Source organism: Alexandromys fortis, unplaced genomic scaffold (assembly GCF_014885135.2).
Source record: "Alexandromys fortis isolate MF-2015 unplaced genomic scaffold, M_Fortis_MF-2015_v1.1 scaffold_53, whole genome shotgun sequence".
In the NCBI taxonomy this organism is placed as follows: domain Eukaryota; kingdom Metazoa; phylum Chordata; class Mammalia; order Rodentia; family Cricetidae; genus Alexandromys; species Alexandromys fortis.
In genome coordinates, this window is record NW_026067939.1 from 3,083,364 (window position 1) to 3,110,193 (window position 26,830).

General features: G+C 44.3%; 1 protein-coding gene across 3 annotated transcripts in view; it reads left to right on the top strand.

Moving 5' to 3' along the window:
• Kcnab1 (potassium voltage-gated channel subfamily A regulatory beta subunit 1) overlaps positions 1 to 26,830 on the top strand; it is a 306,641-nt gene that overhangs the window by 226,283 nt on the left and 53,528 nt on the right. For 2 of the 3 annotated variants that reach the window (XM_050147489.1, XM_050147490.1), the window contains exons 3-7: positions 12,873 to 12,910; positions 16,213 to 16,292; positions 18,268 to 18,312; positions 20,859 to 20,903; positions 23,287 to 23,330. In XM_050147489.1, the coding sequence (XP_050003446.1) occupies positions 12,873 to 12,910; positions 16,213 to 16,292; positions 18,268 to 18,312; positions 20,859 to 20,903; positions 23,287 to 23,330 (252 nt within the window). Of the gene's footprint in view, positions 1 to 12,872; positions 12,911 to 15,994; positions 16,107 to 16,212; positions 16,293 to 18,267; positions 18,313 to 20,858; positions 20,904 to 23,286; positions 23,331 to 26,830 lie in introns of those variants that run through there. The other variant, XM_050147491.1, reaches the window with a different exon arrangement.

The following is a 26,830-nucleotide window of genomic DNA, read 5'->3' on the forward strand; positions in this document are numbered from 1 at the left end:
GTTGCCAAATTCCAGGAACTGAATGGAACATATACTAGTCTGGCTGCCTTCTTTAAAGAGAAGGTCAAAGATAAAAAGAAAGTGGTCAAGTATAACTCAAATATGAAGAAGTAGGAAGTGTGGAAATGACTATAAAATTTATCATGGGTGGTTATTTATTATTTATAAGATTTATTCATGTGGCTCATGTGAATGAAAGCATTCCTGGGCAAGTCTCACAACCTGAATTTGATCCCTGAGATGCACATAGTGGAAAGAGACTAACTTCCAAAAAAAAAAAAAAAATGTCCTCTGACTTCCACACATGTCCTGGTATCTGCACACACTCATGCACATGCACACACGTTCAGACACACACACACGCACACATACACACACACCAGTAAAAAATAATAACAATTCATCATGAAATAAATGAGAAATCACTGAAGCATTTGAGGCACCAGATGATAGCAACAGTAGTGCACTGATGGACAGCCATACTGATGGAGTGGTATCGCTGAAGAAAATCAAACCATAGGATCCCAAGAAAGGAGGAAATACGAGTGTGGGAGAGGAATGTCCCTAACGGGAGCAGAAGACGGCACTGCCTTGCTGTGTGTTCATTTTGGATGCATGAAGCAGGGTCTAAGAAAACAATTTGAGGGCAAGCAGTTGTCTCCGCGATGGTCCTTGTCGTCACCATCTTCATCGGTAGAGATGTGGATCAGGGAGGGAGGTCAACCACTGGAGGAGCCAGTGTGCAGCGGGATCAACAGGATGAAGGACTTAGGCAGATGTGCACCCCTGGGCAACGAGGTGGGCCATTGTTGGCCAGCAGAGTTGTATGCAGTGAGAAGCTTGTGGGGAATCAGGCATAGCAGCAATCCCAGCCCCTTGAGGACCTCGGCAGATCCTGCGGTAGGAAACAGAAAGCGTTTGTAGTTTGACAGCTTTATTCTTCTTCTCTGTACGGCGAGCGGTCTGTTATCTGGGAAGCTGGAAGGAGAGGTGTGGTGAGGCAGGAGGGTTAAGGAACAAGCAACTTCTAGAGAGGGGGGACTGGCCATGAATGGCTCCACCTCCACCACTTGTGACTCTTTTTCCAGCATGTGTCCAGTATCTTCGTTGTGGATGATGAAGAGCCAGGTAGTCGGGTTTGTCAGGCTTAGAGCTTTGCCAGGAAGGTGCCATGAATCGGCACTGAAGCCATGGAGCAGAGGGCAGGGCAAGAGAAATAAACCCACAGGTGACCCTTGTGATCTTGTCCCAGAAACAAGAGTGCTGATGCTCTTTTTATCCTGTCTTTTTTTTTTTTTCTGCTAAGCTATTTTTACTGTAGTCATTACTTCCATGGGGACTTTTGCAACTAGTAAAATGAAGGTCAGAGAACCAAAGAGAGAATGCTGAAAGGAAGAGGCTTTTCTTGATAATTACCTATGGCTGTGAAAAGACACCTTGACCAAGACGATTCATAGAAAGAAAAAAAAAAACATTTAATTGGGGACTTGCTTACAGATTTGGTTGTCCGTTATCCTGACAGGGAGCATGGTGGCAGGAAGGCAGCTGGGAACCACAACCTGATGTGCAGGCAGCAGAGACACTGGGCCTGGCACGGGCTTTGAACACTCCCAGAGATACACTGCCCCCAACAAGGCCACACCTCCTCCACCTAATTCTCCCAAACAGTTTTACTAATTGTGAACCAAACATTCAAAGGGATGAGCCTATTATGGCCATTCTCATTCAAACTACCTCAGTCTGTAACCATTTGGTGAAGCCAAAGGCCCTACAAGACGTCACCTTCTTCAGCTTGGGATCAAAGCCACCTTCGGCCTCTCTGCTACATGATTCTTCACTTTGTTACTGTTCTTTTTCCTGTACTTTGGCTTCTCTCATGGATGGACTGAGTGCATTCCCATAATGTCCTAAGCATCACTTAGAACAGCTATTGGCTCTAGCTGCCATTCCACCCATGCAGAAATATTTATTTATAAATAAATACAGAAAAACAAACAGACAAAGAACAGCTAAACCTGGACCTCTCCTCAGACTAACTAAATCATGGTCCCTAGTGGGGCAGCTCATCAGCTCCCCAGGTGCTCCCACTTACTGGGGTGGAGTTGAGGCACCAGCCTGGCTTCCTGCTGAGAGGCAGTACTTCCTTCTTACCTAAGTTACTTGCTCATCAGTGACTAGATAGTTAAGGAAGTCGGACACACATCTGAAAGAATATGGCTTCCCACACAGCATGCAAGAGGCCCAACCAGAGAGTGGGTGTGTGCCCTCCTGCTCACCAATGTAAGAAGCAAGTAGTGGGCCAGGTGTTCAGTTTTCATTCACCTTTGATACCCAGTGTTTGAAAAAAAAATCTTTGAAAATTGCAATGTCCTTTTAATGTTTTCTATTCATAATGCTTCACCTCAGGTTCTATAATAAATACTTCCTAAGTTTGTTGAGTTGGGTTTGCCTTTAGAGTTGGTACATTCTACTGATGTGGGCTTTCACAGCAGTCTTTAAAGGAGTAGCTTCCTATAGAGCTTCTGTTACTTCAGATAATTTCTCCTTGGAGATAAGAAAGAAAATAACGTTCAGTGAGTCTGTCATAGCCTGAGCGCTGCTGTTGGCATGGGCTGAAAGCATTTGACTGTGTGAGCTGTGGAGCCTCTCTGCTTAGACTTAATTCTTGACCTAAGTCATGATTTTTAACTGACATGATGTCTACAGAATATATACCACAGTGACTGGTACAATGTAAGAACACCCGTTGGCATCATCATCATCATGAAATCAACATCATCTCATCTAGGTCTCCCAACTCTACAGCGAGTATGTACCGTTATCCATTACGCATGTGCTAAGTCTCCAGAGTGAACTAATAAATTGTCTATGGACATAATTTTAAGTCTATCCAAAAGAAAAATTTAAATATACCTTATTGTAAAATAAGAGAAATGGTTTTATAATTTTCTGCCTGTAACTGAGGAGGAAGTTGATTTGCAAAACTGACATCTGTTCTGTCGTTAGAGACAGAAATAAACAAGACAAATAGAGCCCCCGTCCTGAGGAAGGGACCCTGAGTGTCCCACCTGCCCTTACCTTTAGAAGTCATTCTTCATCTCAGTAGGTGCACAAGACCCTTACAAGACTAGACCAGCTGACGAAAGCACCGAGTAGGAAAAGGTTTGTGAGTTCTAACAGAGGGGCTGCTTCAGTATTGCTCTTCTTTAAGGGTGTGGTTCCAGGTAGGTCAGCCACACTTTAGTGGATGGATATCCCCAGACCCAGGAGTGTATGCACAGCACACATTAGAATCAATTGGTTTTTTAACACACACACACACACGAAATAATAACAGTACAGAGGACAAAAAATTAGAGGGAGCCAGGGAGGTGGGGTGAATCCAGGAAGAGTTATGGGAAAGAGTAGAGGGTGAACACTATCAAAATACACTGTATATAATTTTCAAAGAATTAGTAAAACATGTTTTAAAAGAAACATTTATTATAGCTGTGTTGACAAAATATAGCGCATTCATAATGAGTGGTCCTGAGATTTTTGACCAATCACAAAGCTACCCAAAGTGGAGCAACATCAGGCAGCTCTCCATCCTGGTGCTCCCTCTGGGAACACTCCCCTCTTTCCCATGGTCAGGATCACTGGAGCCATCAGAAGAAGAAGCTGACACCATGGTGCTTTAAGACAGCATATGGTAGTGTTATTCTACCACATCAGTTCCCTGCATCCATGAGGACCTCCCAGGCTCCCTCCAGAACATTCTAGGGGTATGTACTTGGGCATGTGGCCACTAACTAAAATAATGATGGATTCATTCCAATGAACTCATTTTCAATCAATGAATCAATTTCAAAAAGAGGACCAGGCAATTAAAAAAAAGTTCACCAAATATTTATCTCTCATTGATCACCTCTTCTCTGCCACTCTCGGTTTCTACATCCGTAAGACAGTCCCATGAGCACTTGATAGATGCCAGGTTTTATACTGTCTCTGGGGGTAAAGGTTTCCCAGCAGTTTGTTGGGAAAAAAAAGTCTCAAAAAAGCTTGCATTATGTTTGATAAATGGGACGCTGTTAAAATAAAAAGATAATGCTTATGTTCTTGATGTCTGCCTACCTAAATTTGTAGATTGCTGTCCATGTTGTGTGCCAGGAAATCTCACTCCCTCACTATACAGTCAGGATGGCGCTATTGCAATATCCCTGTCTCGATGCTGTAGCCGTGGTAGGAAAGCCAGTGTTCTGGCCACAGCTTGTTGTCTCTAGATGCCAGGCTTCCAGAAGCTGCTCTGTGCTTCTCTCAGACCCAAAATGACTTTTCAATACAGCCTACCATGTAGAAGGAGTCTGCCTCTACATTAATAAGTTTTATCGTCACTGAAACCAAAGCCTGACAGAAACAGCTTGAGGGAGGATGCATTTGGGCTTCCAGTTGTGGAAGCCTCATCCATGGTGGCGGGAAGGAGCAATTCCTGTCATGATGACCAGAAAGCAGAGGAAAGGCAAATAGCATAACTTAGAGAAGGACATAGGCCTTAAAAGAACACCCACAGACCTTCCTTCATCTAGGACCTCCTAGGTCTCACCACCATTTGATGATGTCATCGTATTGTGACTCCATCACAGGATCTGTGCGTTCATTATGGCAGAGCCTCCACAATCTAAACACCTCCAGAAACTCCGTCATGGACACATCCTGAAAAGCCTTCCACTAATCTCGCTATTCCTTAATCTAATCAAGAAAATAGTAAGGCAATGAAGTTAGCCATCGGGCTCTGTGTAGAGTCTAGAATAAAGTGAATCTCCTGAGATTAAAGATAGATCAGCATGGTTTTATGATTTAGGATCACTCCACTTTATTCTTAATGTTGAGCTAAATTTCTGGATATAATTATTGAACAAGAAATATTTCTATCATGCTGAAAGAAATAGAAGAGTCTGCATAAAAAGAGTCTGTGTCATTCTGCAGGTGATGTAAAAATACCCACCCAGGACTTGGTATAGTTGTAAATCTTCTATTAGGAAAAGATTATAGATACATTTTTTAAAGCTGAAATTATTAACAGCTAATATCCCTAATGCATTAATGAAGTAAGCTAATGCTTCTATGTAAATTAATGAATCTACAGGCAAACATAGGAACTGAATTGAGTGCAATATGGCTGAGAATAAGAATTATTTTAGGTTTTTGTCAAATCGTCCCATATATATGTTTTCTGTTTTCATTATTTTATAGTTCGAGAATTTCTTAGCCAGAAATCACATTTGTATCTCTGCTTCAGCAAGAATGTCACACTATTCCTACTTCCCGAACATGAAATTTGTCTTTTAATAACATTTAATATCCTACGCATCTGATTGTTCATGGCCCAGGAAGAAGACTTTGAAAGAAATGTTGCAAACCAGTTTTTTTCATCTTTTTTACAATTATTATCTTCTTGTTTTCACCTAGACATGTTCCTTGCCTTTCAGGAAATTGAAATGCATTCTTAACAGATCCTACCAGCCGCACGCACACACCAAAGTTTCCAACATTATCGCTGTTTGAGGTAGGACGCCTCTCTGAACTACCAGTAATGAAAAGGGCTCAACACACTCACAAAGGGAAAGATGCAGAAAGTCACACTGGCTTTCCGATTTCTTGCTAAGAGTATTTTTCCAAAACTCTTATGCATAGTAACTTGCTGTGGAAAAGCGTGAGTGACCCAAAAAGGAACAAAAGAATGTGTTTGAGCACAGACTAAATTCCAGGAACTGTGCAAAGATCTCACAGGGAAAAAACATCGTGTATCTTAGTCATAGGCCACATTTTGGAAGACAGTATTAATTTTTTTAAGTTCAAGAATCAGAAATTGCATGTATTTCTTGTACCCTACAATAAACGTCTACTTTTGCTCTAACAGTGTTTAACTCACCTACATTAACTACTCTACATATTCTTCCGAGAACTTTTCAAAGAGCAGCGTGACAAAGCTTTGGTGATGCTGTGTGCTGAGTTTTTTGTGCCCATTTGAGTAAATAATCTTCACTATATATAGCCAACAGTACTAGAAAATATTAGGATGTATGACCCAGAGACTTGGAATACAAACCACATTCAATGTTCCTTTTCCCTGGTCATAAAGTAGGAAGAATCATGATCTGTTGAACCTTTTTTATGAATGGGTTGTCCAACAAAAAAACAATTTTCAAGTAGCTTTTGCTTTAGGTTAGAAAAGTAATAGGTACATACTTTACTGATGTATACAAAAGAAATGAAAGAATTTAAAGAATAAAAGCTTTAAGGATATTACGTGTTTTTATTTTGAATTTTCCTAAGAGGCTTAAGGAATCAAATCAATTCAGAATTCATGTCTTCGTAAAGAAGTTCCAGGGGGGCAAATTTCTGGCTTTACATTAGTAGTTACGGTTAATCTAACACCAAAGTTCAGATCAAGGCTCATGGCGCACCAAGATATCTGTCCTACTGATGCTCACATAGCTCCTGCGCTACGGTGACGAGTCGAGCCTACTTGTGATGCGCTTTAACACTCTACTACGATTTTAACCACTTCTGTATGTCACATACCTGCCACCCCTCCTATTTTACTATATTCCAAGGGGTGTAGAAAAGGATTTAGAAGGTGTTTAGTCCTTAGAAGTGTGTGCACGCGTGTAAGCACACTTTCTTAGCAGTAAATGGGGGTACTTACTAGTTGCACCTCACATGCCTGGGAGGCACACTCAAGTTCCACGTGGCCTTCGCCTCGTCCTTGTCTAGTTTTATTGCTCTTCCAAGCTCTTTTAAGAAGTCCAGGTGTGAAAGGTCACCACCCTCACCCCCCTGAGAGCGTGGGTGGTGTCACCCGTTCTTGAGAGGAAAGGTAATGAAAGCCAAAAGAGGCTCCCTTGCTATCCCCTTTGTTAACTCTGGCCAGATGCTCATTAGCAGCACCCCAGACGCCAGAAGCGAGAGACGAGGCTGCAGCAGCTGGATCCGAAAATAAGGGCCAGGCTCCGTGTCAAACACTGGCAGTTGTGCGAAGGAACAAGTGCACGCGGGAACACGGAGGGATGGTTTCTCCGCGCCATTGGCAGGAGACGTGGCCTTGAGCTGTGTCGCGGTCACAGCCTGACAAGCCCACAGCATCCGTGCTGTGGCCACAGCAGGGCGTCTCAGTGCGACATGTGGCATTCAGATCTCTGGGTTGCTTGTGAAATACGCAGGTGATCTGGCTGCTGGTCAGATACAAATAATCAAAATCTCAGAGTGGAGCTTCTAGGGAATTCTAATGCTTAACACTCATGCCGTGAAGACGGAGAGTTAATGGCAGCTTTGGGGCGGAGGCTGTTAAACTTTTAAATTCTATTTCACCTGTCTCCTAAAACTCCGGTGTTGATGCTATGCTATTGCTATTATTGCTACCATTATTATCACCATCCACGCCATCATTATTATTGTTGCCACCAGCAGCTATCCTCCTAGTGTGTTGAAATAGGGAGCGGCGGGGCTGCGTCCCCGGCACCCGGCCGCCCGCATGGCTAGTTTATACCCAGAAATAATTACACGGAAACTGTATTCTTTCAAACACTGCCTGGCCCGGCTAGGTCCAGTTTCTTATTGGCTAGCTCTTACATATTGTTCTAACCCATTTCTAATATTCTGTGTAGCCCACGAGCTGGCTTACCAGGGAGGATCTTAACCTGCATCTGTCTGGAGCGGGAGCATCATGGCGACTCACCCTCAGCTTCTTTTTCCCAGAATTCTCTTCTGTCTACTCCGCCCACCTAATTTTCTGTCCTATGAGGGCCGAGGCAGTTTCTTTATTATCAAGAAATCACTCCCCCATCACTAGTGAGTGGAGGACTCAGGACTCCAGCCCTGGCCTGCCTGGCTACACTGCCTCCTCAGCAAGCAGGCACCTCCATTTTTCATACAGGAGGTGAAAAGTCCAAGAAGTGAATTCCTCAACCTTACCTCAGCCACCTGTCTAGATACCCTAGACCCATCCCTAGAGATTCCTCCTTAGGCCAAGGATTTCTGGGTTCTGTACTCTGTTTATTCTTGAACTTCTCTTAATGAGTGTGCAGAGTTCTTTCCACACTATCTGATTAAGAGAATCACGATAAATAGAAAACCACGTTAGCCCACCTAGGATGGTATAGTAATGTGTTAAATTCTAGAATCAGAGACTCCTGACTACACAGCTATTGCTCCACCCCCCCTCCAGCAAGAAGGACCGTGACATCTCTTCCTCCAGCATCTGCCCACAATGTCACCACCCCTTCTCACCAAAGTCATTGCAGCAAAGGGGGGACTGTCCTAGCTTCCTTCTTCAGTAAAAGGAAATGACTGGTCGAACCACATCCCAACCACCTGGAAGCTTAAAAGAACTGACGAATTACTAATGAGCATCATTCCTTCTTCAAGAAATCAAAGTATGATAGGAAATTACCCCTTACACAAAAGGCAATTCGGTTAAACTTAACCAACATTGACCAGCCATCTGCTAAGTCGCCACTTTTATTCTAGGGCTTTGGAGAGTGGTGAGTGTGTCAAGGGTCAGGGAGGTGGTCCCCCTGAACAAGATAAGATGAATGTAACAATAGCTCACTTCCAAAAGGGGAAACACTATTTTATTTTTAAGTTATGGGTATATATGTAGCTTTATTAGCTTGCCATCGCTATAATGAAATATCTGACATGGGTTTCTTATTTAGCTTAAAGGTTTGAAGATGCAAAGCCCAGGATAAGTGGGAGTAGGGGTGGTGGGAGGTATAGAGGGGTAGTTCACTTGACCTCTATGAGGTTAGTAGGTGCTGGCCCATTGTGACAGTACTTGTCTGAACAAGCAAGTGAATTCATCTCAAACAAGAACAGAGAGGATAGAAGGGCAAAAATTGCTCCTTTTGTAACAACTACCTCATGAATTCTGCCAGGGATTATCCTCGATAACCTTTGACCTCCAACTAGGCTATACCTCTTAAATTCTCACCACTTCCCTATAGCACCAAGCCAAATTTTCAACGTAAGAACCCTTGGTGGCACACAAACCATATTCAAACTACAGCAATAACATAAGCATATGTGATACATATGCTGTTTTATGATAATAGTTTTTAGTCAATTTAAAAAGAAAATTATTTACCATTGACTATTTTCCATCATAATTCACCACAATTTTGTCCTAACATCTGTTCTTATGTATGAACGTGTCCTTTAGGCTGTCTTTCACTGTGATGTATACAATACAACCTTAAGTTCTTAAGAGAGACATGGAAGAGTGTTTTGTTTTGTTTTTCTGCTTCTTTTTGGAATGAAACTGCTCCTTAAACTAGTGTTATCCCAACACGACTGGAATCACTGCCAGTTTTCAAGTGTAAAATGGCCTTGTCTTTCTCTGACATATATATGTACAGTTCTGGCTTTCGTTATTTGTTTTCAATACTAATAAAAGTGAGCTAAATGATGCTAGTTTATTTGCAAAAAAAAAACTTGAAATCAGAGACCTTTTTGTCAATCCAGTTTTGAACAACACAATCTTGAAGGTTGGATTTTAGGCTATAATTCTCATCTAGAAACGGATTGTCATTCCTCAGTAAGTGACTTCCCCAAGCTTCGTCACATCTGAGAAGAACAAACAATCCAGGCAAACGCAGTTTCTGAATTAATGACGTCTTGACTTACATTTTATAATTTGTTGATGGTGGTTACAATCAATACACATTTGGTAGAAACCATACTTTGATTTTTGCTGTGATGTTAGGGATGAAATCCAGGGCCTTGTGCAGGCTAGTCCAGTACTCCACCACTGAGCTAAACCCCAAACCTTCGCACTTTGCCTGCGAATTTCGACCCTTTCCTGGGGTAGAATTTGCGTTAAATACTGTCACGATGCTGGGCAGCAGCAGGTGGGTGAACCCGTGGTCAGCCAACCGCCATGCGGGAAACAGCTAGCAGCTGATTCTAAGCATTAGGCTGCTAAGTTAATTGCTAAGCTAGGGTCTTTGGTAAATGAGGTATGTGAAATGCGTTTGGCTCACGGTATTGCCAACACTCGCTAGATTTACCAGTCAAGGAACATCTGTTCTTGGGACTGTCCCCGTAGAGAAGTATTCAGGCACAGCTGATTTGTAGGATCAGCAAGAAGCGCAGGCTCCAGGAAGTCTCCGGGACTCAGTAGAGACGGGTCTAATCTCACTGACGATGTGAACAACTAAAAAAAACAAACAAACAAAAGAACTGCTTTCACCGCACGGCCCAAGCCAGCTAGGAAATTCATTAAGCAAACGTTGACCTGATTTTGCTTGAAGACATAGAAGAACAGCTAATTTGTGGGATTCATTACTGAATCCGTGGCTTGTCCCATTTTAGCTCTTCGCCCAAAGCCATTATTAATAAATGGGGAAATTAAGGGACTCAGGTACAATGTTCCAACAAAAGAGTGCCATCTTCGGTCTGCAGCAACCCCACCCACCTCGGGCAACAGTGACTTTGACCAGATTATTACATTTCTAAATGATCTGAGACCTCTCCACCCCCCCATACACACATGTTTTTTCTTTTCATGGGCCTGATAATTCAAAGTTCTCACCAGGCCACAAATAGTCAACAGTGAGCTGTCCCTCAGATCTGCTTTCTCCTTTGCTGCCTCAGAGAGTGGCTCCAGCTGTTTGACTTGTGCTGAGCCCTCTTCACTCTCTGCCTGACATGCCGTGCCAGTTCTGTTAACGTTCTCAAATGTTTGCTCCCTGGACTCGTCACTTCTGCCACATTCAAAAGGACTCTTTATAAACATCTTGTCTGTGAGAAGGTTGTGACACCCAGGCAATTATTTTCACTTAATACAGAGTTTAATCACAGCACCTCACTTACTTAATTCCCATTCCAAACCAAACATGGACCATTTCCTCAGACCGTTAAGTTTTTCAAAGACCATCTTTTCTGTGTACAGGTCATGACTGGTTTTATTTTGGTTCCTTAGGGTGGGATTTTTCTTTGTTAGCATTCTTGGTTTGGAATATTCTTTGGGAAAAAAAAATGTCTCTGCCTATTTTTTTCTTAAAAGAATTAACTTTGTTTTTTTTTTAATTAAAAGTTCACATCCTCTTATTTTTGCTGTAAGAAAAATGGCAATTAGCATATGGTACAAAGCAGTAGCCATTTTCTTCTAATGTTAAGAATATACCAGGAAGTGGGGTGGGGAAGTTCGCAAACGGGCACAGTCTTTCACAAAAGCGCCCCCCCCCCCAGTTTGGGGAATGCCTACCTAGAAGGACATTGACACTTTGTTGTCAGTGTTTGCTGAAAATCCAAACTTTTTCAGAAAAATTTCCTAAGTCTTTAAATGTCAGTAACTCATTCAAAATTCCCTGAAATCCAAGTTGGTTGGCTCCGTTGTAGTGAAGCAGAATGCGCCTGCAAGCTGAGCGTCAGCCGTGGGCTGCCTATCTGCAACCTCTGGAGATAGAGAGTGCACGTGTAAGGTGATTTACACACACGTTTGTCTTAGGACAAAGAAAATAGCACATCAGCATATGTCTGTGGATGCCACACTAATTGAGAGATAGTCGAATTCAGCAGTGTGGTACACTAAAGGGGGCAGCCCTCTCAAAGCCAAGCATGTTGGTAGGAGCTTAGGTGTGTCACCTAGTGTTGGCCGATGTGAGATTCCTTAACTGTAGACACAGATAAAATTGCCCTCTGAGTCTGTCAAATGATTCAAGAAAAGTTTTGTCGTCTACTCCCTGGCATCTAGAAGGTGTGCCATGGTAGTAGCTATGACCGTTACAGTGAAATGCAGAATATATATATATTGCCAGCAGCATTTCTTTCCAGCCCTAGAAGCGTTAACCATACCCACGCCCTAACTGCTTCTACTCTTGCCCAAATCTCCCTCTGACTCATGTTTCACCCCGTGGCCTGATGGTCCAGACACTTTCACATTCTCCGCCTTCTTGTTTTTCCAAGATCCTGTCCATGTCGAAACGCCTACCCCTTCTTCTCCATTCCCTTTACTCCTGTAAGACTCCATCACAGTGTCATTCTCTAGGAAGTCCTCTACGAGTCCTTGCTCCTCCAGCCTAGGTAGAGCACTCTCTACTGGCATGTCTTGTGTCTGCCTTGGTTAGAGCCTTTATCAAGACGCACAGCTAATTAGGAACTTGAGATGGGAAGTGCGCCATTCACCTCACTCTCCTTGGTACATGAGGTCATTTCTCTGTCTGATAGACTCACGGCTCAAGAAAAAGGCAGCTAAGGAAGGGACCGACTAAAGAGGCTTGTTGGAGCCCAGCACGGCTTGCTGCTGCGGGCTATACCCCCTCCTTCTGCCTTTTTCACCTTGCCCTGGCTCCTGCCTCTACCTTCACCCCAAACCCACAGAAATTTCCCAGAGCAGTGTACACAGAGAAGGTACATGAAGGGTCACCACCCGGGTCCTGGCAGAATGTCTGAAAAGTCCTCTGGAAATGTAACTAAAAATTCCAGATTCTACAAACAAGGCCAGCAGCATAAGTCAAGGCCTGGCTCACTCCGGCTGCCACGCTTTCTTGTGCTTGCTTACAGAATAGGCCTTTCTAGCTGCAGAAGAGTGAAAAAAAAAAAAAAAAGCATGCAGCCGGTGTGAGCTCTGTAGCACTGACTTCCTGTGCATCTGGTCCCAGAGCAGAATCCAGGGATCTGCACCATAAGCATCCATGGTATCTTGAAGAGGCACCCTTCCCCCAAAGGGACACTCACCCTTCCTGGAATATTAGGAAGTGGGCAAAGGCTAGACTAGAGTATGCATGTGCCCCCATCTAGGCGCATTTATGAACTACCTGCTCTGACATAAAGGTCTCCTCTTATTGTGTACAATATTATAAAAATGACTACAAATATTTCTTCTCTTCCAGGAACATGGGTGACATTTGGAGGTCAAGTTTCAGACGAGGTGAGTCACTTTCAACTTCTACAATGTGCAGAAAATGTGCAGAGGGATTATTCTTCTCTTCCCCTTTTCTTGGATTCTTATTTGTGTGTGTGTGTGTGTGTGTGTGTGTATCTTGCTCAAACATCAGGTAAAAGCTTTCCTAGAATGAGGTTTTTGGTTGAGGTGACTCCATCCAAATACAGCTTTCGGGGGCTGGCAGCAGAAAGTCTTTCAAGGGCAGCACTCCCTGTAGCTATGGAAGTAAGTCCTTCCTCCCTCCAGGAGGACCTGGGTGCACATCAAGAGGCCTTATGACTGGCATTGGGTAGGGAAAGATAGAGAGGAAAAGGTCTGGTCAGTCGTCCTCATCAACTTAGACCATAAAACCCAGTATGGACAAGTTCAACAGAACCACCATATATGGTTTGCCCATGCTTGCTTCAGCATTGCCAGGGCAAACACGTCATTCAATTTCAGAGGAGTATAGAGGTGTACAGAGGCACATTCACGAGGAATGCAGCTAAGGACACAGACACTGTTAGGTACGAAGACAGCAGCAAGTTAGAAGGGAACGAAGTTCCTAGCCAGCGTCTCCAGTCTGCAGGGGACCTGCTACTGCCCGGTGCACTGTGTGGGAGAAAACAGACAAAGATGGCTAGCCTTGTGAGCAGAGGGGCTGGCTGGGAGCCAATGCCCACCACTGCATGGCTCAATGCCACCTAGGGTAAAATGATAAGCCAGCAGCAATGCATTCACCTCCCTGATTGTTCAGCTCCGTCTCAGACTTCCAGGCGCTATCATCCTAAAGCAGGCACAAATGACCACACCATAATCTGCTGGGGGCTGTAATTATCAGTGCCTCCCCAAGAGGGTGCGAAGTCCCTGTCCCTGAAGATTTCAACAACATATCGGATAGGTACTTAGCAGGGATTATCAACAAAGATATCCGATACTCGATGGTATGCCTTTTAAATAAAAACCAAGATATATGTTACTCATATGAGGAATAATTTCTTAAAAATAATTGTTAAGAGAGCACATTTAGTATCCAAAAAGCACTGAATTGGGGATTTATTCCATGTTTTCTCTTCTGTAATGTAGTTGGAGTAGCTTTAATAGCAGGTAGCATTAAACCCTGCTCACATTAATTTAGCCAAATAGAGAGCATTCATTCTGACTTTTAAGCTTTTAGGAAGAAAAGTCTGACTTAAGTTTTAGGAAGAGAACCATTCTCTCGGCTCTAAACATCCCTTTGTATCAACTTCCTCTTCGGGCAGCAGGAATGAAATAGCTGCAGGAATAGTTAAGACTCAAAAAGAGCAAGGCAAAAGCTCCATTTCTAGAAACTGTGAAGAAGAGAAAGGTGTTCCCAGAATTCTTTGCAACATCTCATTAGTGTGAATCTCTCACAAGACTTTTCTTGGCCACGTAGTTCACAGGCCATTAGGCCCTTGTTAAGGAAGTGAGACCAGCTTCCCCTGTTGCCTCCAGGCTCCGTGAGGGAGAAGGAGATCCCTTCATAGACTCCGCTTCAGTTTTCAGAGAAGGAAACTGAAATCTGCAAAAGCCGAATGATTTGTTCAAGTTTATAGAGTAAGGGGACATTCATGGACTGTGCTCACTTTTCGTCATGTTGACCAAAGACCTCAAGTCAGTCACTTTTGGGGAGGCAAAGGTTTATTTTGCCTTAAACTTTCAGGGTTTTCCCTCCTTTTGGCTCTACTGGCTTGCATCCTGTAGTGAGCCAGCCGGTCATGACTGAGTGTGCGTTAGAGGACGTGTGCACCAGGAAGAGCCAAGAGGCAGGATCCTGGTAACAACATCCTATCATTAGGCCCCGCTTCCTAAAGTTTCTGCCATCTCCAAATAATGCTACAGACTAGGAACCAAACACAGGGGCTTTCATAAGACGTTTCAGATCAAAAACTCTCTCAAGGCCTAAAGCCGGTCTTCAGACTTAATTCAATGTCTTCCCCACCATTCCTCATGAGGTCTTCAGATCCTGTATTTTTGGAAGTGTTCCTACCCTCAGTCAAGCCAAGTGTCATCCAGAATTCTCCATCTCAAACCTTCTCTGGAGATAAGACGTAATTGTTACCTTTCCCAATAATAATCCACCAATATGCCGTATGACATACCATTATCATTTTTACTGCACACACAGTAACTTCTAAAACATAGGGCATTCAGAAGGAGGAAAATCTATTTGCTCTACTTTTCAGCTCTGCTCAGGCATGAGGTTTTTACAGTAGCAGGTTAAAGGCTGCAACTGCTTTCTTGCAGGTAATGCAAAAGTTGTGCCCCCCAGCCTAGCCCTGGTCTTAGGAGGCTAATTTTCAAAGCACCAGAAACACAGTCTTATCATAGAAATGCTGAAGAAGCAACACTAGTCCACCATCAAAGAACATACTAGAAAATCAACTGTAATGATTTGTGAAGTGGGGAAACTGTTCAAACTTCTCATAAATAAACCAGCAAGGTGAAGATAGGCTCCTTTAGTGCTGCTCCATGGTTTGCTAAGACAGCCACACCTCCCGCGGTTGCTGCAGATAACCCCGATAGGCGTCTACTCTCCGCCCACACTCCTCGCTTGCTCTGAGCAGCTCCAGGAATCCTGGAGCTCTGTTCTGCTGCAGCCTGAGCAGTAGGAGCTGTCCCCCAGTGAGTCAGGGTCTTGCTTCCTCCCCAGTGTTGACTCAGCAGCAGCTCCAAGATGACGCTCACTGTTCCACCGAAACTGCGGGTGCCCAGGAGCGTCACAACAGTCATGGTTGTCGGTCCCGTGACTCATCAGCACAGTTGGCTAGGCCTTGAGGAAAGTCACAAGCTTTTAGGTCAGGAGTCACCCAGCTGCCAGAAACTATCGGCTTGCAGAAAGGAGTGGAGAGATGGAGGCGGTGTTGATACAAATGACCCTCTTTGTCAGCAAGATTACGTGTCACAGAGGGTATTACCAAACAAGGTTTTCCCAGCGGGGAGGGAAACACAGATCTGAACACCTCAGCTGGAGGATGACCAACAATGCTCCCCCTCTCCCCGTCCCGCCACACAGACACACGCGTGCACACACATACACACACACACACACACACACACACACACACACACACACGGAAGAGGAATTACAGCCTACTTGGAGAGTAGAAGGATTACATGCCCTCTGTGCTCGGCTCTTCTTTCTTCTGTCAGTCACTACAACTGAGAAAAATGAGAAATGGTAATGAGGCCTCAGAGTGAAAGGCAGATAAAGTATTTAACACCGCTTCCTTTCCCAGCCTGGAAGGCATTTTTGGCATTTCTGACTGACCTTTGCACTCTGGCAGGTTGCTGAACGGTTGATGACAATTGCCTATGAAAGTGGAGTTAATCTCTTCGACACTGCTGAGGTCTACGCCGCTGGGAAGTAAGTCAGAACCAGTTACCGTCCCTCACCTGGCATCCCTGGAACCAAGAGGGTGTGCCCAGACATTGCTGTGGCATTGGGGAGGAGGGGCTGCTTCTCGGGCGGGTCTCAGCAGGCATGCTCTTCCTCAGTCCATCAGTAGAATCGGGAGTGTTGAACTCTGGGACCCTCTTGGTCTACCCATACCATTCCTGTAAGAAAAATGCGCTGAAGAGAGGCAAACACGAGAAAAACATGCCAGGGAAACGACGGAGATGGAGAGGTGTTAACTAATTATTTGACCACCTGTCCCTGGGCTGATTTCCATGAAAGTTGTGATTCCCAAATGATGCTAAAGTATCAACAGCTTTTGCAAGAGGGCGCTTAAGAGCCTCCTCTGAAGACAGCAGGTGGCAGAGAGTCCTCACTTCTGTTGAGGAGTGACTTCTAGTGTCTGGACCCGAGTGTTGAGTGGGTACTCTCAATATGGCTGGCCAAACCAGAACACGGAGCTGATGCTCTGTCAGGCCAGGTCACCAAGCACATGCCACAACGTAACTATTGTGCTTTAGAATAGGGATGAAGCCCTGCTCTCCTGGAATAAACATGGATGTCCAACTTCCATCAGTCAAGGAAGCAGACATCCCTGCGGGTCTCTCGGGGGAACTGTGGAGTACAGTCCCATCAAGCCCGCTGCCCCTCCCTCAAGCAAGTGACAGTTGAGCTGAGGCTTGACCCACCAACCCCAGATGATAGAAGAACATTTTCCTTACTTTGTGTCCTCCTTTTTAAGGCTCTGTATGTGCTTAAGGACCATCAGAGAATTTGTTGTTTATGAGTGCAAGAAAAGAAAGAGGTTGTAAGACCTTGCTCCTTTCTGCATGCCCTCTTGTCCGGGGTTTCTTCTTTGAATCTTGTACAACAGCAAAGAGGCTAAGGCAGAGAAAGGAAATATAGTGAGCCTACTAGAGACCTGACTGTAACTCCAAATATGAGGGATAGTCCCCTGAATCATTATTGAACTGTGGAATTGAGATAGGGTCTCCCTATGTAAGGTTACATGGAACAATAGCCAAACAAGAAGAAACAGAAAAGATTCCAGTACCATCCAATCTCTCTCCGTTTGGAGCAGGCTGCACAGCTAGCCTGCATCATGATGTCTTGGAGGCTGTACAAAAACAACATTTGTTTCTATAAAAGAATAGTTAGCAGTGGCATCCGTATCTAGCTCACTGATGATCCAAGTGCTAACTGCGTTAACCTCCCCCCTCCGGTCTCTGGCAGCCCCACAGCTTTTCACGCTGAGGATCATACTGGGAGGGATGTAGGAGAGCATTGTAGTTTCCTCAATCCTAATGAATCTGCCTGAGGAAATAGAAGGGGAAGAGAATAATAAGATGTCTTTAGTACACCTTTCCACAGCCCAGTCTTGGTGACAGGAAAGGTATTGTAGTGTCTCCTTGTATCTTAGTCCTACGGCAAGCATTACTCAATCCTAAGACATTTTTAATATGGATCACCATAACTGCTGGACTTGGGGACATTTGAATGCACATGTCGATTCTTTTTTTTTCCTTCCAAGATCACCTGGGGGTCAATATTTTCTGTCTAAACAGTCTGAGGTCTCTTGTCCTCTGGGCACAACTAAATTGTTCCACCGCAATTAGATGGAGAAACCTTGCCTCTCGTTGAACACCACAGAGTAGGATATTTTTATGTGGGACCAAGCTGCCAGATGACTCCTCTGTTTCTTATGTCAGGACCACAGGCGGTCTCTTGCCAGCGCCAGCATTTTGGCAAGTGCTTCTGGAATGCCTGGGAGCCGGATTCTGCCGGCACAAGCAGAAACAGTGGAGACCGTGCTACCAGCTGAGAGAGCTTCTATTTTGGGGTTCTGTAGGCTCTGAGAGTTCAAAAATGGGATGGCTGTAGTGCTGGGTTGACTCTTGCTTTTCTGAGACGCTGCCTTCTGAGACATTGTCTTCTCCTCCTTCAGGGCTGAGGTGATCCTGGGGAACATCATCAAGAAGAAAGGCTGGAGGTAATCTTGTCTACCATCACTGCTTGTTGGCCTTTTTTAAAGACTCACTGGTTTGCCCCAGAAAAAAAAAAAAACAAAAAGAAAATCATTTGGCACTAGGAGAAAAGGCTGTCCCAAGAAGAAACCAACACTTGGTAAAGAAACAATCTCTAGCATTTTGGAAATAAATGCCGGAGAGTTCATTACTTGTATGTGAGAAAATCCTTAGCCACTGGCTCCAGTGTGTGACGGCAGGGTCAGGCAGAGAAGAAGAGCCGTTTGTGAGGTATTCGAGCATCACAGAGAGCGGCGTTCTCATAGCTCTGACAGCACTTGCAATGAGTGAAGAAAGGGAGCCCCAGGAAACCATCTAGACACACAGATTTAGGTTCACCTCTCGTTTTGTTAACAGCTCTCTGCACAAAGCAACGAGGAAACCAAAAAGCCCTTAGGATAATTGCCGAAAGCTGTCTCATCTGGGGACGGTTGCCAGCATCTGTCCTGGGTGCCTGGAGCTCTAGTTTCTGAGTATTCAGAGGAGTGTTTGGTATCCTTGGGGGCTCCACAAAATTCAAGGAGTGTGCTCACCCATCCCTTCCACCAACTGTACAGAAAGCAAGTGGCAATGGGGGGGGTTACATGATGTTTGGGTGAAGGAGGGGAGGTTCATGCAACACAGCAAAGCAAGACCAACAGCAAAATAAAGACTGCCCTGTGCGTGAGGAAGGACAGGCAGTGGTTTTCCCTCAGCGAGCACCGATACATCCTCCTTACTTGCAGAACCTATCATACATACATTGTGGAAAATAGATGTGTATGAATATTCCACAAGCCACCTTCCAGCCTTGCCGATAACAGCCCCAGCTAGTGCTATGCTATGAAAAGTTTATGCGGTTCACATTTGCCCCCTGGAGGAGACCGGAGAGAGGATAAACCTTGCCATCCTAGCGTGGAGCCTAACCAAGCTGTTCAACTCGCTGGCTTGGCTGCCTGTTCTTCTGCTGTCGCTGGCCAGCAGCAGTGCCGGGCGAAAGTGATGTCACGTCTCTGAGCCTTGATTTCCCCGGCTGTAAAATGGCTGCAGAGGTGCCCTGCTGATGGAGCGAGAAGCGAGCGAAGCCTCGGGGACTGTGCCATCTTCCTCCACCACCCGGAACAGTTACTCTGAGAGCCTCGAGGGCTCAGTGAGCGATCCTTTGTCAGGCTTCGATCTAATCTTGCACTTGAGCCTGAACGCCGGTGTGGGGCGGACAGTTTTGTGGAGTCTAACATCAGTGTTTGGAGAGAATGTGCACCTTTAGCAAAATATTTGCTCTGACTAATCAAAAGGGCTTATGTTTACTTTTTAATAATATTTCAAACAACCTTGTTTTTGGAAGATAGAAGTGTTTGCTAAAGGAGCCCTGGCTCCCCTGTGCAGATTGCCGTTACCATCGGTCGTGGAAGGCTGATGTGTTAATGCGAAAAGGACGCAGCCCGTTAGGAGTATGCGACCCCCAGGACGATATGTCTGCAGACCTTCCATCCTGTAACTCAAATTACTTTCCAGGGAATTAACTTAGTGGGATGGAGAGGCCGATGTTTTCAACACATTTTTCATTTTGCCACCAAGCTGTCAGAATTGTCCCCATCACTCCCCACTGGTCATCATTTATCACAGAGGCCTTGTATGCCCAAGAGTTTTAAGGTATCAACAGAATGATAACGTGACAGAATTATAAATGCCTTGTCTTTCAAATAATCCCAAAGTTGGGTCTTAATCTCTGAACCTCAAAAGATTTTATTCTAAACCAATATGCACTGAGCTCTTGCTGCCTCCCAAGTTTAAATTATATTCCTGTGATTCCCAAAGAACAGTTCTTCATGATCCTAACACTGGAGTGTTTGCTGCCCTTGGGTGGGGCTTTCGAATGGGGAACCAGTTTGCCGACATGATGTCCATGTTTCATCCCTTTGCGGTAAAGAGAAAGGACATTTGACAAAGGATTTCAAGCACCTACTGACTATGACCTTTAGCTCATCGCTCCTGTTTCTACGCAGTCAGTAACTTCCCACTGCCTGTGAGGGCACTGATTGGATAAGATAGTAACCAGGAGACTTGGCAGAGAGGAGGCTTCCTCCCAGGAAAGGTTCACAGGCCATCACGTCATGCCAGATTCTAAATAAGTGTTAATCAGTGGCCGCTCCTCTGAGCTACCAAGGCAGCTCCTCCTGTAGGTCACCTCCATTCTCAGGAGCCGTCTCTGACCTCCAAGATCACCTCAGCCAAAAGCTGTCAAAAGCACACATTGCAGCACCATGCACGGACATGCTGGGCAGCCCTCCACCTCCTCCCAGGGTCTCCGGCAAAGATTGCTTCCCTTCAGTCCCTTCAAGGGTCTGCCTTCAAATCTCGGCTCACCAGCTCCCTTGTTCTTACATTTCGGGGCTATGAGTTCAGAACTCCGTCTCCACGTTCTTTTTGTAGTGAGGTACTATCACCAATTCCTTCTGGTGCTATCGTAATGATTCAGGCCATCAAGAACCCACAATGACCTGCTCTTTCTTTGTGTCTGTTTGATGTGCAGGAGGTCTAGCTTGGTCATCACAACCAAACTCTACTGGGGTGGAAAGTAAGTTAAACATCAATTATTTATTTATTTATTTATTTGATTGTTCTATAAGATGAGATGTGGTGATACTTCATGCCTGAAGATCAGAGTGCAGAGCTAGTCACAAATGAAGAGTAATTCTCAAAGAAATTTAGTACAAAGCAGGTGGCCACTTGCTACTAAATGACCAGTGTAGATTTCTCAGTGTCATAGTTAACAACCATTTCCAAAATAGAGTTCAGAATTCAGGAAAATAAAACACCACAAAAGACAAGTTCCTTAAATCTTCCAAATCGCAAAGATTTCCACAGAAGGCAAAGATAAAAGTATCCTGTTGGCCTCCCTGTTCAAGTCTCTGATGGTTTCTGCAGAAGGTTCTAAGAATGCTGATCAGAAAGAACGTCACACTAGGGGGTGACAGACACAATCCTGTGTTGCTCACCAGCAGGACAAATGAGAGCAGCCCTCTTGGCGTTGCTGGGTGCAGAACAAATCCCCAGGCTGAGCTGGATTCCAATGAACCAGCCTGTTAATGCTTGAACAGTGCTTACGTTATTCAACAAGAACCAGGGAGCTGGCTTCTTTTACCAAAATGTAAGAAAACAGCACACTGGTCCTTATACCGGAGCAATGGTTGTCGAAATCTCAAAGATGCTGGTATTCTAACAACAGCGACAACCTTACTGACCACCCTGAAGTAGGTGGGGAGACACAGAAAAGTACCTGTTTTCTCTTCAGTTGTTGTCACCAGTTTGTGTGTTAAAATAGGAGGCCAGGACGAGTTCTTTAGGAAGATCGCAATCACAAAGCGTGTGTGTGCACACACACATGCTCGCATGGTGATGACCCTTGAGCTTGTTAAAGATATGAAAAGATAAAGATGGAATTTAGATTTTTATTCCTAATGTTCTCTTTTTTAGATAATACGGTACCTATAAGAAATCCAGGTGCCCATTTTCTGTAGTTTGATTCATGGTCTCCTCAATTCCCTATCCCTGTGTTTGCAAAGGAACGTGAAACCTCGCCTCGAGGGCAAGGATAGTCCAGAGATGAGACCAGACGCAGGGGCCACTATGTAGCGGAGCTACACACAGTACTAACTGATGTTCTTGTAAAAGTCTGGGAACAGATAAGCAGGTCAATGGTGGCACACAGGTCTGTAGACGCTGTCCAAAGCGTTGACGTTGAAGGAGTACCTCACCAGCACTTAAGACCCAGCCACCACATCCTTTCCGCTTGCCCAGACTTTTAGGGCTTTTCTGGAGGAGCAGAAGCTCTGTCATCAAAGGCTTGTCTCGTCCCTTCAAATGATAATTTAAGGCTAGTGTATGGCATCTTTTTTCAAAAAAAATCATTATTAAATCATTTTTATTATCAAAAAATGCTTTCAAATTTGCTTTATCCAAAAATTCAGCATCGGTGGTGTGCCCACAACAGAGTAAACCTATGAACTTAGGCCGAGACTTTTTTTCTTCTCTAGATTGGTCAGGAACAAGGCTAGAAGACTGAGCTGTGTATTGTGTTCTCTAAGGGAAGGGTGAGCATGGCTGATTGGTAGCTTGACCTAGAGCTGGGCGCTAGCAACAGCCTGGCCACATTAGGGTCCCCACACTTGGGGTGCTGAGTGCTAGCAATGGCCTGGTCACACCTCTTAGGGTCCCCACACTTGGGGTACTGAGTGCTGCAACACCTCGCCTGGGCAACACAGTAGAGCTGGCCCTGAGTGTTGCAGCTGATGAGGGGCGGGGACCGCTCTCCTGCTCTTATGACGTCAGGGGCAGTTCTTCCACCTTCTTTGGGTATTGACAGGGATAGGGGGAAATCCCACCCCCACCCCCACCCCCACCCCTGCCGCCCATGATGCTACATAACAGATGAGTAATGGGGGCAGCTCGCCCATCTATGGGAACTGGCTCGCTCACACCTCAGCCAATAGGATCAGCTCTACTGTGCTGTCCAGGTGAGGAGTCAGGTCTACTTTCCTGAGTGCTGCAGCTGGTGAGGGGAGGAAGGGTCAGCTCTCTCACCCACCACAGGTGGCAAAGTTAATGGAGATAGCAGAGTCCAGGGTCTTTGAACCTGAGCAAGGATTCTTTACAATGAATGCCTGCATATGTAAAAATGTCTGGATAAAGGGGTTTAATGTGTCACATTACAGCTTCCATGACGAGATTTTTCTTTCTTCCTCCACCGTCCCCCCCCCCATTTTTTTCTCTTAGATTTTCTTTATTTACTTTTTTGGGTGGGGGAGATGAGTGGGCTTGAGAGGAATAATGTGGAAGACACAAAGAATAAATTAAAAAAAGTTAAGAATGGGCATTATTCTTCATTTTGAAACAGATTTTATTTTAGAAAATAAAACAGCATTCCCCAGCCAAAGCCCTTTACCTCTTTTCTGTTGCAGAGCTGAGACAGAGAGAGGATTGTCAAGAAAGCACATCATTGAAGGTACGTCCTGATGTTTCCCTTTTCTTCTAGTCGAATAGGTTTAAAACACATTGGGGGGGGGGGGGGGGCTCTTTACGGAGAGTGACCATCAACCAAGTTTCTTCCGGGGCTGGAGCTCAGGGAACCTGGAGATGCAGGAAGAATTAGGACCCGAAAGGGGAAGGTGAATTGTCTGGAGCTCTGCTCGTGTACAGTCCCTGCTGCTGTAGTGAAGACCACAGGAGACCAAGGACAGCCTTACTGGGCTGTGATAAACATAACCACAAATGGAACCCACTAAAACTCTGGTTCCTTGGTTTCTGAGAACAGTTACAGAGTTACACAGTAACCACTATAACAGATGTGAAAACATTTCCGTCAACCCCAAAAGTAACTTTGTACTCATTAGGAGTCACTTACCAAGGCTAGAGAGATGACTCAGGGGTCGGGGCACTTCCTGATCTTACAGAGGACCAGAGTTTGGTTGCTAGCGCCCACATCGAGCGACTGACAACCACCTGTAACTCCAGCTCCAGAGGGTCCCGCACCACCTCTGGAGTCTGCCGGCACCGCCACATATAGGGCAAGCATTCACACACATAAAAGTAAAAATAAAAAGTGAATCTTTAGAAAAAAACATGTCATTCACCATCTCACTTTTACGGCCTTTTCCACACCCCTCCCCCCAAATACTAACCTACCATTTGTCTCTAAACACTTGGCCCTTCTGTAAATGCGATCACATGATTGATGGTATTCTGTGGCTGGCTTCTTTCACTAGTCACAATGCCATGAGTCAGTACTTTACTTTTCTCTTTTTTTCCCAAATAATATTCCACTCTGTGGATAGGCTAAACCTAAGTCATCTTTGTATCAGTGAATGTGCGTTTGGATTGTTCTCTCTTTGAGACTATTATGGATAATTATGTAAATGTTCCTGTTTTGATTTGAGCACATGTTAACACTATTATACTATGTGTTGCCTGGCAGTGGTGGTGGAGGTGCACACCTTTAATCCCAGCACTCAAGAGGCAGAGGCAGGCGGATCTCTGTGAGTTCGAGGCCAGCCTGGTCTACAGAGTGAGTTCCAGGACAGTCAGAGCTACACAGAGAAACCTTGTCTTGGGGGGGGGGGATTTCAAAATAAACTCTGTGTGTGTGTGTGTGCGCGCGCGCGCGTGCGCACGTGTGTGTGTACGTGTGTGTGTGTGTGTGTGTGTAAGAGAGTGAGAGAGAAAAAGAGGGAGGGAGCAAAAGAGAATAGTTTATTACTACCCCTAGATAAATTAACAGTGCCATTGTTTTCTTAATGGTAATCAAAATTTTATATAGGTTAGAAATAAACAGAAAATAAAACAGCTTGCAAAAGCCATTATGTAGTAAGACACAGCTAGTTTATTTCACTGTAAGGAATGATGAGATTTGAGTGTTTTTTATTTCTTGCTTGTTTGCCTGTATATAAAAGATTTTACACTTGTACATTTTGCTACAGTGGGGGGGGTCTTAAGGCGCTGTCACGTATTTTCAATCTCGGTATATAAGTTCATGAACAAATTCATAGAAAATCTAAGATTTTTTGGCCACACCTGGTAGTACATGCCTGTAATCCTGCATATTCGTATTACTGTAAAATATGTCAGACTAGTAGTAGAAAGAGATAATTCTGTTGTTCGATTATTTAATTTCTATTTTATTACATTTTATTTTATTGGGGACAGGGAGGAGTGGGGTGCCAGGTCTCCAATGGGGAGATCAGAGAACAATTTGCAGGAGTCAGTTCTATTGTTCCATGGTGGTCCCCATGAGCAAACTTGGGCCATTAGTCTTTACTTGGCAGGAGTTTTTACCTGTTAACATCTCACCTGTCCTCAATTACTTAATTTTAATTTTAAAAGGAGACTTTTGGAAGCATCTGTGTGTGTCTCCTTTTTTCCCTCCTCTCTCTCTCTCTCTCTCTCTCTCTCTCTCTCTCTCTCTCTCTCTCTCTCTCTCACACACACACACACACACACATACACACACACACACACACACACACTTTTAGCCATAAAGTTTATTATATCATTGTTTCTAAAGTCATTATCTGAGGTTTGTATTTCTCACTTCTTGGTTTTATTTATGTGCACATGAGCTGTGCACTTATGTACCAACAATTCCACATGTGCTGAGTAACTACAAGTTCCTTAAACCTCTGCCTCCTTGGCTATAGCACAGATTACAAGTATTCCTATTCTATAAGGTTACAATATAGAGAGCAAAACTCATTAGTTCACATGAAGCCTAATGACCATCACACAATGAACACAGTGTCATTTTGTCACAATAATCAGCATTGCCTTATGGGCATAACTGCTTTATGGAGAACACTCTGTCCTGAGCCTGTGATAACGTGGGGTGCCATGATGAATAGCCACCCTCTTCCCTAAAGAAAGCTTCCAGTTTTCTAAACACAAATTGCTGAGATTTAGGGTACAATTGGATACTGAAGTCAAGCCTGCCCCTCTCAATCACCACCATTCCTGCTCTTGCATGGCCCAGCAGGTGTGTCCTCTACCATGGGGTTGGTCAATACCCAACAACCCAGCTGCCCAAGAAAGGCAGTGTGCTACCCAAAAAAAGGTCTTTTCTTTTTAATATAATTGGTTAGGAAAACAGATTCAGAAAAAGGTTCACACTGGAATCTACCCAAAAAAATTATAAAATCAAAAAGAAAAAATGGAGAAACCCTTTATTGAATACCCACTGTTTTAAGACTTAAATGTGTTTGGGGTGGGGAGCTTCAGAATTCTTTCTTTTCAATAGATTTTCTTCAGGGTCTCGAGCATCTTAATAGGAATACCTTAGATTTCTACTTTCTCTCGTTAAAGAATTCTCAAAGGATGGTAAATCAGTTCAGCAGGAATCTAAGCCAACCCAGACTCAGACTTTCACACAAACTGTGAGAGTTTTGAGATTGGGACCACTTGTTGTGTTTTTATTGGTGCTCTTTTGAAGTTCGTAGCTTCAGCCAAAGACAAGGGCTAATGAGTAGGAGGCTTACCCCCATGGGACATTTGTATGCAAATTGAAATTAAAGAATTAAATGAATTCTGCAGAGGAGGGCCGCCATGAGATTCTTAAACCAAAAATACAGTTGGAAGAGGTTTACAGATAATTATACTTGGGTTTTATTGGCACATTCCCTGTGAGGAAGGTGACCTTATTAAACATTGGTGATTCGTGTGCACACTAAATCCAAGGAACACTGTTGGAAAATAAGACAAAGCTGTCTTATCATGGACAGTCTTTGACTTCAGCCCAGTAGGTATGATTTCCTTCTTATTTTTGCAAGGAGAAAGAAGATATTTTGCTAAGAGGTTTATTATATCCTTTCTGAATCCCAAGGTCTTTGGAGATCGACAATCCTCTATACTCATTGAACTGATTCACAGCCATTTTCCTAAGACCCTAACTGTGCCTTAAGAATCAGACAGACCCAATTCTTTGAATGCCTCACATAAAGAAATAGGAACAGCTTGATA